Source organism: Phyllostomus hastatus, unplaced genomic scaffold (assembly GCF_019186645.2).
Source record: "Phyllostomus hastatus isolate PE091 unplaced genomic scaffold, TTU_PhHast_1.1 phas_scaffold_28, whole genome shotgun sequence".
Classification (NCBI taxonomy): domain Eukaryota; kingdom Metazoa; phylum Chordata; class Mammalia; order Chiroptera; family Phyllostomidae; genus Phyllostomus; species Phyllostomus hastatus.
In genome coordinates this window covers 6,896,196-6,911,142 of record NW_025334022.1, presented here as the reverse complement: position 1 = coordinate 6,911,142, position 14,947 = coordinate 6,896,196, and the positions used below count along the sequence as shown (strand labels likewise).

The 14,947-nt window shown below is 34.7% G+C and overlaps 1 protein-coding gene across 1 annotated transcript in view; it reads left to right on the top strand.

Annotated features, from left to right (window-relative positions):
• COL4A5 (collagen type IV alpha 5 chain) overlaps positions 1 to 14,947 on the top strand; it is a 304,752-nt gene that overhangs the window by 276,628 nt on the left and 13,177 nt on the right. Inside the window, exons 42-43 of the mRNA XM_045817489.1 lie at positions 11,748 to 11,881; positions 14,775 to 14,847. Of these exons, the coding sequence (XP_045673445.1) occupies positions 11,748 to 11,881; positions 14,775 to 14,847 (207 nt within the window). The remainder of the gene's footprint in view (positions 1 to 11,747; positions 11,882 to 14,774; positions 14,848 to 14,947) is intronic.

Here is a 14,947-nt window from a genome sequence, read left to right as displayed (position 1 = left end):
CTTTTCAGTAATGCCTTTCATCATTTTCTTAAAGTTGTACTAAAACAAATCAACATAGAGTAAAAAGGAAATAGTGGATGTATTAGTTTTTCTATTAAATGTAAAGCTATCCTGATAACCTGGCAACAAAATGCCATCTGCATTTTTAATGTTAAGTTCTCAGCATGTCATCACAGAAATCATTTTAGTGATCACCCAAAAGATGCTTGTGGTTCACACCAAAATGTTGCTATGGTCTTGTCATATGATCAGCAAATGTAACCAAGCACGATAAAAATGTGTATCTTCTCTAGGAACTAGGCAATCCAAACTTATCTGGAGAATCACAGCATGATTAAATTGTATAGTGATCTCTTCATACCAGCTTCATTTCTGTACTTCATTTGTCTTGTGTTAACTGCTCTAATAATCTCAATTTTGCATCCAAGGTTCACTTTTCATTTTGTGTCTGTGCTGTGTCATTCCATTTTACTAAGTTTGGAAATGCTCATTTTCATCCTGAATTAATGTTGCTGAGCCCAATCACTGGTGACAGATTATTAACAGATTTTTGAGACTTGATATTCAATTTCTGTATTTATGGTAATTTAAAATTTGGCTTTCATTGATTTAAAAAATAAGAAAAAGAAATAAAAAGTTGCCTTTTTTCCATTTGAAAGTCTTAACTCATTTTAACTGTATTTTAAAATGAAATTTTCAGCCCTGGCTGGTGTAGTTCAATGGCTAGAGCTCTGCCTGTGAACCAAAGGGTTGCTGTTTTGATTCTCACACAGGGCACATGCCTGGGTTGTGGGCCAGGTCTCCAGTAGGGGGCATGTGAGAGGCAACCACACATTGATGTTTCTCTCTCTCTCTTCCTTTCTTCCCCTCTCTCTAAAAATAAATAAGATCTTTAAAAAAAATGAAAACTTTCATTTAAGTTCCATAAATTCTGAAGTAATTGGAGTTAAATTTAATAAAATATGCTCTAAAAAACCATAAATTTAATAGGACACATTTTCTTCAGAGAATCACTTTGTTTCTTTTTCATCGTAATTTATTGAAATATAATGTATATACAACATTGTATAAGTTTAGATGTAAGATGTAATAATTTGATATATATATGTAACTAAAAATGACTACCACAATAGTTAATCTATCACCTCACCAAATAAAAAAATTGTATCCATGTGAGGATCATTTTCCAAACTGCATTTTATCTGATCTGACTTGGACATGTATAGAGGGTGTTATTTAAAGTTTTACCTTAGAATACTCTTGAAGAATACCAGTGAAACTCTCATCAGCCATGTTAACTGTCTTGCATTCAACATAATGAATTGACACAAACATCTTGCTTGGTTATTCAGTTATTGCATGCAGTTATTCAAATAAACCAAACTATTATCATGATTTATATTTTAATCAGCACTGTGGTTATTGTTCTTACTAGTAATAAAGCTCACTATTGAAATAGGTCAACATAAAGACATTAGTGTCAAAACCACTTTTAAAAGGTACTGTTTCTAAAGAAGTAATAACAAGAGTAGTCAATCTAAAAACACACCTGATGAGTGTGTGTGACTTTTTGATCTGTTCATAAACTACAAAGTAAAACTGAGTTTTAAACCCGCTTGCTCTCAGATTGATTGTTTTAGTCTGAGCTTATAGTAATGATTATTAAAAATGATTTTGGCCATTTCAAAATATGTCATATGCTGTTTTTATTTTAGTGATGATAATTTGGTTTATATACAGATGCATGAAAATGAACTTTCAGAGTATTCATTTATTGAATTAAAGTTTAACTTGAAAGAAGTGTGTGTAATGCTTTAGTTTCTTGATATTTCTAACAATGTTGATATTTTTCCTTTTTGTTAATAATGATATTGGGCCTTGGTGAACTTTGATCCATATCCAAGTCCTACAGGTTAGCTCCTTAACTCTGAAGTAGTAACTGCATGCAGTTTGAAATCTATACACATGAATACACACATATGTGTACATATAATTAGATACATATATATGTGTGTGTGTATATATGTATACATATTTATTGGTACCTAATGTTTTTAAGTGTTTGAATATATTTTAAGAGCATATATGCCAGTTCAGTTCTTACATGTTGATCTATCTCTGAAAGTTGTCAGGAGTATGTAGTGTCTAGTGTTTATATCTGTTGGCAGAACCAAAATTACTTAATTAAAAGACTAATTTAATATGTTATTTTATTTTTATGATTTAATTCTTTTTAAATATATTTTATTGATTATGCTATTACAGTTTTCCTAATTTTCCCCCCTTTATCCCCCCTCCACCCTGTACTCCTCAACCCTCCAGAATTTGCCCCCACCCTTACTTCATGTCCATGGGTTGTACATATAAGTTTTTTCACTTCTGTTTCCTATTCTTAACCTCCCCTTGTCTATTTTATGCCTACCAATTATACTTCTTATTCCCTGTACCTTTCCCCCACTCTTCCCCTCCCACTCCCCACTGAAAACCCTCCATGTGATGTTCATTTCTCTGATTCTGTTCCTCTTATAATTGTTTGCCTAGTTTGTTTTTCTTTTTAGGTTCACTTCTTGATAGTTGTGAGTTTGTTGTCATTTTACTGTTCATAGCTTTTGATCTTCTTCTATTTCTTAGATAACTCCCTTTAACATTTCATGTAATAAGGGCTTCGTAATGAACTCCTTTACATTGACCTTATCTGGGAAGCACTTTATCTACCCTTCCAATCTAAATGAAAGCTTTCCTGGATAAAGTAATCTTGGATGTAGAACTTTGCCTTTCATAGTAAGGAATACTTCTTTCCAACCCCTTCTTGTTTGTAAGGTTTCTTTGGAGAAATCAGCTGACAGTCTGTGGGCACTTCTTTATAGGTAACTATCTCCTTTTCTTTTGCTGCTTTTAAGATTCTCTCCTTATCTATAATCTTGGGTAAATTAATGATGATGTGCCTTGGTGTGTTCCTTCTTGGGTCTCATTTCTTTGGGACTCTCTGAGCTTCCTGGACTTCCTGGAAGTCTATTTCCTTTACCAGATTGGGGACGTTTTCCTTCATTATTTGTTCAAATAAGTTTTCAATTTCTTGTTCTTCTTCTTTTCCCTCTGGCACCCCTATTATTCTGATGTTAGAGCATTTAAAGTTGTCCCAGGGGTTCCTAAGCCTCTCCTCATTTTTCCAATTGTTTCTTCATTCTGTTCTGGTCCAATGTTTATTTCTTCCTTTTGTTCCAAACTGTTGATTTGAGTCCCAGTTTCCTTCCCTTCACTTTTGGTCCCTTGTACATTTTCCTTTATTTTACTTTGTGTAGTCTTCATTTGTTCCTTCATGTTGCAACTGAGCTCAATCAGTTCTTTGAGTATCTTGATTACCAGTGTTTTGAACTCTACATCTGATAGGTTGCCTATCTCCTTGTCACTTAGCTCCTTTTCTGGAGTTCTGGTCTGTTCTTTCATTCAGGCCATATCTCGGTGCACCTGTAATGTTGTAAGGGGACAGAGCCTTAGCTATTCCACAGGGCTGGGCAACCCTCTTTGCTGCTTTGTGGTGCTATGGGCGGGAGAGCTCCAGAGAGGGAACAATGAGGCTAGCTTGCTCTGCTCAAGTCCCACTTTCTAATAAACTCTGTCCTGTGAGACTGGGAGTTCCTCCCACCGTGGCAACCCCCACAATAGTTTACAGCTAGATTGGAGTCTTTAGTTTTCTGTTCAGCCAGCCCTGCATTACCCATGCAGTTAGCCACCTTGCCACAAGTCCTCTCCACTTGGCTGCCTGTTTCCACCCTCCTACTGGTTTGGGTGAATGTTTCTTTAACTCCATGGTTGTCAGAGTTTCATGCAGTTTAATATTCTGGGACTTATGGTTGTTTATTGTTTATAGATTGATTGTTATTATTCTTTTGGTTGTGTGAAGAAGGGTAATGTTTCTACCTATAGCTCCATCTTGGCCAGAACTCTAGCATCATTATTTTAAAACTGATTTGACAACTTGTTATTTACCAGATGTACGCTAAATTATATAATTATTGTAACCTGGTATCTCCAGTGTTCTCTTTGCAATAGTTGGATAATGTAACCTTAAATGCAGGCTGGATTTAAAATTTATGAGTCACTTCATCAGTTCGTCTTTACTTATTACAACTTACTACAGTACTTCAGGGTTTTTATTTTGTTTTGTTTTTCAGTTAAAATTTGTTAGGTCATTGGGAAATAATGGATTGAGAGTCTCATGTAGAAAACCGATTTGGCATATAACTCACTAAAAAGGCCATACATAATATGACCTTTTAGGAATAAAATCTTACAAGTTTTGCTATGATATGGTCTAAAGTTTTCCTTGATACTTACTCAGACCAAATATATTTCAATGACTTATTTTTCTAAGAGTTTTTATTAATGGTTCTTGTATACTGAACACATGTATAAAATGTCTTTATTGTATTCTATTAATTCTATGTATTGTATTAATTACAATTAATTTATTTAATTAATTATGTGGTGAGACTCTGCTCAATGTGTTGTTTTGAGTCAGTTTGCTCTATGTGGTGTAGAAACCATTTAATCTGGTTTCTGAATTTCAAATTATGAAATGCTATAAAAGTTTTATTTCTATTCAGTAATGGCAATGTTTTACATATATTTATATGACATTCCACCACTTATATAATGTACTTTCATTGTAAGCTCCTAGAGGGCAGAGTTTGTGTTTGGCTAATCTTTGTATTCCCTGTTAATGCCTTGAATATGGCAGATATCAGGCCAATAGTTTAAAAATTGAATTTGCTCTTTAAAATAATTCTGTAAGGGAAGTTAAGGCAGACATACTGTTCCCATTATGTGGGTGAGAATAGAAGCTCAGAGAGATTGAATTGCCCAAAATCTCCATAGATTGAAGTAGTAGAGCCAAGACTAAATCTCAGGTCTTCTAATTCCTAGGGTTCAGTGCTTTAGCATAATTTGTTCTCTTTGCTAACCTCAGTGTTTATAAATCATAGCAAGACTTGTAAGTAAAGGAAACTGTGTTTATAGTGAATTAAAATTAATCAACAATTGTCCTATTTGTAGGCTTATCTTTTTATGTCATGATTCTTCTTTCAGTAGTTAATAGTTTGTGCCTTGAATAATAATAAAGTAAGTGTGATATTTTCTGTAGTTTGGGATACGATAGTGCATGCCAAAATATTTAAAAGTACCCCTTCACTGATGATGTTTACATCTTTGGAAAATTCTACTCTTTATATTCAAGTTCAGTGGTGAACAAATGTATATTGGCTTTTTCTCTTTGAGTAGGTTATTACAAGTAATAATTCCCAAAAGAAAGCCTTTTGATGAATTATAAGAAAAAGATCAGAATGTGGCTCATTGAATGATTTTCAGAGAAGTCAAACAGAAGTATAGCTGGTTATGGCCATTGTATACTAGTGTTTTTATCTCTTTATGTAGTCACCAATGATCTTTGAATTTTTGTCTAATGAGGCATTTAAATTAATTATATCTCCTTAGGGCAGTCTGGACATATCAAGAAATTGGCACCTTGTGTTTTTACTAAAGGATAGCAGAGGCCAAGATAAACAGTTATCCAAACATATCCCTCTGTGAAAGGAATGAAAAGATATCAGTGAAATAGTACTATTTTGCCAACTGTAATGTTTTGAGATGCTAACATTTGGAAAGCCACAGTAGCAGTGTTAACCTGATGTCTTCAGTGGAATTTGTCATTTTGAGGATTAATAAAAACTAGCAGCTTATTTCCCTAATAAATAAGTTTGGTTTGAAAATATTTGACTCTCCATACTCCAGTATGGTTCTGTTTGCATACTAAATATGCTATAAGAAGAAGAAAAGCTGACAAAGGATATTGTTTAATTTGTACTGTAATGTGAACCACTTCTAATTCATAATCTTATTTTGTACTGTGTGATGTCTGATACTGCTAACATTAATCTTTGGGATTTGGTAAACTCTGATCTCCCCAGGTTTTCCAGGTTAGATTCTTCACTGGTCAATTCTTTTTTTGTTGTGCTTTGTATGTATGGTAAGAACATTTCACTTTTTTGCTATAATTCAGAAGTCATTGAAGAGCACTATTATCCTCAAACACTACCTGCTCTGGTATTTAACATTTTGGTGAAGGTAATGTGACTGGTTTATAATCATGTATGAAATGATATTAGGTCTTTGTGGTTTCATTTCTTTATATATAATATGTAATTAATACATAAAAGCATGTTGAATTTAAATGTAAATGCACTTATTTTTATCTTTAAGACTACATTATGATATTTAGGAGGCACTTGGCCCATTTGTAATCTCTGTACATTGATATTTTATTAAATTTATGTTGCCTGAGATTATTCTGATCTGTGTTTTCATGATTATTTACAGTAATCAAAGAAGTTAACTATTGATTACTGTTAAAAAATAAAACTGATATGTCCCTTGTGCCATTAGCAAATCATTAAATTAAATTTGAGGGACTCTAGAATGGCAGGTCAAAATTAATAGCATATAAGTTTCTCAATACTTAGTTTTCATTGCAAAAAGAGCAATGCCCATAACATGTGTAGTTTTTTTCCAAATGATAATAATGTTCATACCTTTCAACCTGGTGGAGAGACTCATAAAATATTTATGTTTTTCTTATCTTAATCTTACTTTGTAATTGTTGGGCTGATTCACAGATGATTTGCTACCTAATTTCTAGTCCAAATTATAAATTATGGATGAAAATAACCATTTTGGGACTTCTAGCCAATATGGAGATATAGGTAGACACACTGTACCTCCTTGCACAACCAAAAGAAAAACAACAAATTAAAAAAAAAAACAGAACTGACAGGAAATCGAACTGTACTGAGGTCTGACAACCAAGGAGTTAAAGAAGAAACATTCATCCAGACCAGTAGGAGGGGCGGAGTTGTGCAGCCGAGTGGAGAGGACTTCACAAGGCAGCAGCTGGTGGAACAGGGCAGGCAAGGCGGTGGCTGGTGGACCCGGCGAGGCAGTGGATTGTGGACTGGGTGGTCCCACATTGTGTGCAGATAAATCAGGAGGAACAACTGGGGAGCAAAACAGTGAGCAAGCTGGAGTTTCAGGGCAGGGGAAAAAAGCCTCAAACCTATGATTAAGAACACCTGTGGGGGTTGATACTGTAGCGGGAGAAACCCCCAGCCTCACAACAGAGTTCATTGGAGAGACCCACAGGGTCCCAGAATGTACACAAGCCCCCACACCTGGGAATCAGCACCAGAAGGGCCCAATTTGATTGTGGGTAGCCAGGGAAGTGACTGACAATGGGCAGAGAGCAGAGCAGATGGCATTGTTCCCTCTCAGACCCCTCCCCCACATACAGCGTCACAACACAGCAACATGGGTTGCCCCACCCTGATGAGCACCTAAGGCTCTGTGCCTTACTACATAACACATGCACCGAGACAAAAAAAAAAAAATGGTCCAAATGAAAGAACAGATCAAAGCTCCGGAAAAAAAATAAAGCTAAGTGATGAAGAGGTAGCCAACCTATCAACTGTGCAGTTCAAAACACTGGCAATCAAGATGTTCACAGAAATGGTTGAATATGGTCGCAAATTAGATGAAAAAATGAAAGCTATGCTAAGTGAAATAAAGGAAAATGTACAGGAAACCAACAGTAATGGGAAGGAAACTGGAACTCAAATCAATGGTGTGGACAGAAAGGAAGATAGAAACATTCAACAAGAACAGAATGAAGAAACAAGAATTCAAAAAAATGAGGAGAGGCTTAGGAACCTCCAGGGCATCTTTAAACGTCCCAATATTCCAAATGATAGGGGTGCCAGAAGGAGAACCCAAAAAGCAACAAATTGAAAACTTATTTTAACAAATAATGAAGGACTTCCCCAATCTGGCAAAGGAAATAGAATTCCAGGAAGCTCAGAGAGTCCCAAAGAAGTTGGACCCAAGGAGGAATACACCAAGGCACATCCTAATTACATTACCCAAGATTAAAGATAAGGAGAGAATCTTAAAAGCAGCAAAAGAAAAGGAGATAGTTACCTATAATGGAGTGCCCATAAGAGTGTCAGCTGATTTCTCAAAAGAAACCTTACAGGCAAGAAGGGGCTAGAAAGAAGTATTTGAAGTCATGAACGGTAAGGACCTTCACCCAAGATTACTCTATCCATTGAAGCTATAATTTAGAATGGAAAGACAGATAATATGCTTCCCAGATAAGGTCAAGTTAAAGGAGTTCATCATCACCAAGCCCTTTTTTTATGAAATGTTAAAAGGATTTATCTAAGAAAAAGAAGATAAAAAATATGAACAGTAAAATGACAACAAATTCACAGTTATTAACAACTGAACCTAAAACAAAAACAAAAACAAAAACTAAGGAAACAACTGGAACAGGAACAGAATCACAGAAATGGAGATCACATGGAGAATTATCAGCAGGGGAGTGGGAGGAGGAAAGGTGGGGAAAAAAAGTACTGGGAATAAGTAGCATAAATGGTAGGTAGAAAATAGACAGGAGGTTAAGAATAGTATAGGAAATGTAGAAGCCAAAGAACTTATATGTATGACCCATGGACATGAACTAAAGGGGGGGAAATGTGGATGGGAGTGGGTGTGCAGGACAGAGGGTAATAAAGGGGGGAAATGTGACAACTGTAATAGCATAATCAATAAAATATATTAAAAAAAGAAAATAACCACTGTGCTTTAAAAATCCTACCTAGGGAGTTTGTACTCAGTGTTTATTTTTATTCTCCTGCTTAAGTGTAAAATACCCCAACCTATTCTGTATGTTTGGGAAGGGAATTTTTGAGTATCTGTCTGGATGCCAGGCTAAGGTGACTATATAATTTAAATCATTTAAAGATTAAAACAATTGTTGTATTGTTGTGGGCCTCTTTCTCTATTTCTAATCACATAGAAATAGCTGGAAGATTAAAAATGGGTTCATATTTTAAAGATACAATTATAGTAACAATAATAATTTTTAAAAAACATTAACATAAATTCTTACACTCTGCTAGGAACTGAGTTAAGTAATTTATACATATTATCTTATTTAATCCTTGGAACAACCTGACAAAGTAGGTTGTTCTTACTGTAAAGTAAAAATTTCCATTTTTTAAAAAAATTATTTATTGGGGTGGCATTGGTTAATAAGATTATATAGGTTTCAAATGTACATTTCTGATACACGATCTGAATATTGCATTGTGTCCCCACCACACAAAGTCAAATTATTTTCTATCACTATATAGTTGGCCCCATTTGCCCTTTACTACCTCCCCAGCCCCCTTCCCTCTGGTAACCACCATACAGTTTGTGTTTTTGAGTTTCAGTTGTGTATCTTGCATATAAGTGAAATCATATCATTCTAGCTTTTACTGACTGACTTATTTTGTTTAGCATAATATTTTCAAGGTTCATCCATAATGAAGATGTGGTACATGTATACAAAAGAATTTCCATTTTAAAGAAGATAAAATTGAGGCCAAGGAGATTGATAAACTTCCTAAGGTCAAACAGCTAATGATTAATGGAGTTAGAATTCCAACTGAGATTTCTAGCTCCAAAGTCCAGCACTCTTAATCTGGATTCGATGCTGCCTTGTTAGCATGTAGCCATTGGTTCTGGGTGTCAAGAGTGCTGGAAAAGGAACTAAAGTTCAAATGTTATTTCTGATAAAAAAAATGACCCTTTGTGAAGGATGACAACTAGACTTTTGTCATTAATAAATTAGTAATATATACAGATATCGAATTACAATTGTACACCTGAAACTTACATAATATTCTATACCAATTTTTCCTCAATAAAAAGATAACCCTTTGTCCATATGTAGGCATGAAATCGTAATTCTAAATTCACATGGCTGTGGTATGTCCTACATATCTTTCTTTTTTTGTTGAACTGAGGAACAACTAAGATTGCTAGAAAAGAGAGATGGTGTAAGGGCTAACTATTGGCTTTTTGTTATTTAGGGCTTTATAATTATTTTCTTAAGGCAGGTCTACTTACTCTCGGCCTCAGCCACTATTTAGCACTCTGCAAGCAAGCATCAGCTATATCCCACCTAGTGAAAAAACGATGTGGCTATTGATAACATCTCCTTTGTTGCTTAATGAACATATCTTTAATTTAGAAAGGAAAGGTAAAACAAACAAAAGAGCTTAGCAAAATTCCATTTTACATTATTTTATTTATTCACAAGGTATATGCAAAATTCTTTATTTTTCAGAAATATTTAAAATGTAAAGAATATGAAATATTGTTAAATTATAAAGTATAATATTAAATCAATTACTTTCTGACATTTTAAAATATTATCATGCATTAAGCATGTTACTAAAATGAAATTGAACAGTTTGCTTAAATCCCTGTCTTAGTTGCATAATTAAGTAATAAAAGCTGAATAAAAGCTCTGGCTGGTGTGGATCAGTGGATTGAGTGCAGGCCTGTGAACCAAAAGGTCACTGGTTCAATTCCCATTCAGCACACATGCCTGGGTTGTGGGCCAGGTCCCTGGTGGGGGGTGCAGGCAACCACTCATTGTTTCTCTCCCTCTCTTTCTCTCTCCCTTCCACTCTCTAAAATAAATAGTATCTTTTTTAAAATGCTGAATAAAAATACTACTTCCAGTAAAGCAATTTGATTTTAATCACACTGACACAAGTAGCTTGAATACATGATTGCTCTGTAACAATGATTCTGAAAGTATGGTCCAGAAGAACCCGCAGCTTTAGCTACAGAGCGCTTGTACATGTACAGGGTACTTGCTAGAATACAAATTCTTAGGCCCCTCCCCAGCCTCACAGAATCGAAAATTCTTGGGGTTGGGCCCAGAAGTCTGTTTTAACAGGCCATCCTTGGGATTCTGATGAATGTTCAAATTTTAGGACAGTGCCCTATGTCTATTTCCTTTGACTTAAATCAAAAAAGGGTTATAGATGCAATCTCTATTATAATGTTACAGGTGTACTATATTTAATATATAATAAAATACAAATTAAAACTGAAAACCAGTGTTTATAACAAAAATAACACAGCCCCATTTACATTACAGGACCAGCATAGTCCTATATAATTTAATGTAGTCTGAATTTTATTTTGCAAACTAATAATATTTAGATGGCTGATACTTTAAAAGCCTACATTTTATGCTATTTTTTAATGAGAAAATAACCAAATTTAATATACACATATGTATGGGAGCCCTGTATACATGAGAGATCCCCATGTATGAGAAATTCAGAGACAGAAAGGAAGAATGTGTATATAAGGTATTCTGAACCGGGGATGAGTTAAACCGCCTTAGGGACTTCAAGGGTCATTGCAGGATGATAGGAAGAGAAGATGTTTATTTTAAATTTTGTTAATTTTAAAATATTTTTTAATTTTTCAATTATAGTTGACATACAATATTATATTAGTATCAGGCATACACCCCAATGGTCAGACATTATATAACTTACTAAGTCATCATCCCAATAAATCTGATACCTATCTGACAACATATATAATTATTAGAATATTTTTTACTATATTACCTATGTTATACTTTACAACTGAAAATCAAAATAAACAAGCAGAGCAGAAACAGACTCATAGATACAGAGAACATTTTGGTAGTTGCCAGATGGAAGGTGGATGGAAGGATGTGTGGGTAAGGTGAAGGGATTTAGAAGTACAAATAGGTAGTTACAGAATAGTTATGCTACTTTTATGCTGTGCTGACATGTGGTCATTTGTTGTGTATTATCAAGGTCTACCAGGTCCAGAAGGTCCCTGGGGTCTCCCTGGAAATGGAGGTATTAAAGGAGAGAAAGGAAACCCAGGTCAACCTGGGCAACCTGGTTTGCCTGGTTTGAAAGGAGATCAAGGACCACCAGGACTCCAGGTAAGAAATGAGAGTAGATATTTGATGAGAAATGGATGTGGCTGTTTGCAAGCAAAATGAGAATTCCATGCTGAATTATTTTAATTAGCATTTACTGGTCAAGCATCTATATATAGTTCATTGGTGAATTATAAAGAAAGAAAATGTCAAGTTTCCTATCTTCTTCCATCTAAAGGGACTTTGCTACCTTCTAGATAAAGGGTCTTTGGTATGTATAGTATTTAGATTTAAAAGACCTTCATTTTAGTGTAAGCAAATTTATAAAAGGAGGCGTGTATATCAGAGCACTGCAGGTAGAAGAGTACACTCAAGGAAGTAATTATGGTGAGTGGGTATATTTTAGACTTTGAAATTAGATAGTTTTAGGGTCATATTTTAGCTCTAATGCATATTTCTGCTTTGTGTCTATGAGAAAGGTGGATAGATTCTTTGGGTTTCTGTCTTCACCTGCGAAAAGAGGGTAATAGCATATTCCTACATCTGTATTCATGTGCTTTCCACCTTGTTTTGAGTGACCCAGAAAGTCACTTTCTTCTTTTAATTATTTTTTGTCGTAATTCAATTACCATTGTCCCAATTTTCCCCCATTACTCTCCCCTGCCCTACCCACCCCCACATTCAATCCTCCCCTGCCTTGCTGTCTTTGTCTGTGGATCCTTTATAAATGGTCCTTGATGCCCCTTTCCCTTCTTTCCCCAGTATCCCCTTTCCCCCACCCCCACTGGTCAGTGTCAGTTTGCTCCTTATTTCCATGTCTCTGTTTCTATTTTGTTTTGTTGATTAGCTTCCATGTATAGGTGAGATCATATGGTATTTGTCTTTCACCACCTGGCTTATTTCACTTAGCATAATGCTCTCCAGTTCTGGATCCTCCAAGTTTCTTTCAGTCATTCAGGAGGATTGTCATTAGATTTGGCAGCCAACACAGGCTGGGTCAGTCTTTGTCCCTTAGAGTTTTCCAACAACTAACCTGCTTTTATCGTGATATTACTATTTTTCTGGACACCTAGAGTTAAAGTTTTAGTTCTGTCCTTATTCATTCTGTATTTACTCCCTCCTCATTCATTTCCCATGTACTTCCAGTTCATATGTTATGCCTGATCCAAGACTCCTTGATACCAATATTTTATAAATCTAGTATTATCAAATTCTGTTCATTTGCTTTTGTACAAGTCAGTTCTTACACTTGTGCTTTTTCTAACTTTTATTTGGAAATAATGTTAAACATACAGAAAAATTGCAAAAATGTTGAAAAACCTGCCATGTATCATTTACCCAAATGAACCAATTGTTAACATTTTTCCTCACTTGCTTTCTGTATGTATGTTGTGTTGTGTAATTATATATTTATAGATAGACTTCTGAAACATTTGAGAATAAGTTGTATCCATCATGGCCCTTTACCACTAAATATTTCAGTGCATAAAATTTCTAAGATTAAATAATTTTAATATAACCACAGTATAGCTACCAATTCCAGAAAATTGAACATCAATATAATACTTGTATTTCTACATTACATATTCCAATTGTGTCAGGTGACCTAGTAATGCCCTTTATAGCATTTTCTCCTACAATATAAGATCCAGACCAAACCATGCATTGCATTTAACTGCCGTATCTCTTTATTATTCCTTAATCTGAAACAGTTTTTAAAACTATTGTCTTCTTCCCTGATCTTGACATTTTTGGAGAAATGTAGCCCCTTCCTATGTTTTAAAAATAGAATTTTCCTTCCTTTGTTTTGCTTCTCCAGCTGGAATACTACATGAGTGATTTTGTGTCCATTTCAGATATGAAGGCTCAAGATGTTAATCTGCCCCTTATTGGTGATCTTAATTTTGATCACCTCATGAAGTTGTTATCTGATTTCTCCACTATATAGTTACAATGTTCTTCCTTGTAACTAATAAGTAAAACTACAGGAAGGCACACATTAAATTAATGCAAGTATACTGTTTCTCATCAAAATCTCCCCTTAGAGTTAATATCTGTTTACAATTTTTGTCTCAACCAGTCAACAGTGTGATAGTGGCAGATGATTTTCTAACCTTTAGCACTATCCACACGTATACTACTCAGCTCTACTGTAAGAGAGAGTCCAATTTCTTCCATTTATTGTCCATTTGTTATCAGTATGGCCTCATAAATTATTTTTTAATTATTTATAATTTTTAAACTATCGTTACTTATTTTGATGCTCAAATTGCCTTAGATTTGGGAACCCCTTCAAGCTGGATCCTGTGTCTTTCTGACATACATGCCTCTCTCCCCCTTTTTTTCTATTTTCTTACATTTTAGCATAATATTATGTTCCAGGTTTGCCCTTTTTTTCATTTATACTAATAGCTTTATTGTCTCACACTTATTCTTCCTTTAGGTTCATTCTACATTTATTTTCAACTCTTCTTCATATAGTTTTCTTAGCCCTCAAATCCAGTTAATTAATAGGCTCTACTATATTTTTTGCCAAGTCTTTCAGTTGTTATCATTTGTGCACATGTGATTCTAATCCAAGTACTTATTATCTCAGAGATACACTAAAAAGTAGCATCTTTGCTAATGATAACAAAATAATAGCTATCATTTATTAAGCACACAACATACGCCAGTCAGTTTTCTAAGTACTTAATATAAACTGTCTCATTTAATCCTTAAAACAACCTCATAAAGTGGATATTATTTTCTGTATAAGTGAGAAAACTATGAATCAAAGAGGTTAAACAGTCAACTCAAGGTTACACAAGCTAATAAGAAGCAAAATTGGGATTTAAATCCTGGAAGTTTGACTCTAGAGCCAGTGCTATAAATCACTATGCAACACCACCTATATCTTCATTCTCCCCCCCCCCACCAATTTTTTTCTCTAAAATTAATTATTTTATTTATTCAGGGTAATCCTGGCTGGCCAGGTCTCAATGGAATAAAAGGAGATCCTGGTCTCCCTGGTGTTCTAGGATTTCCAGGTATTTGAAGGGATGTTTTGATGTTCCCCCTTTTCATTAAACATTTTCTGACTTGGCTCAGCAAAGACTATGGTCCTGGTGCTTTACTGTGTAATTGTAT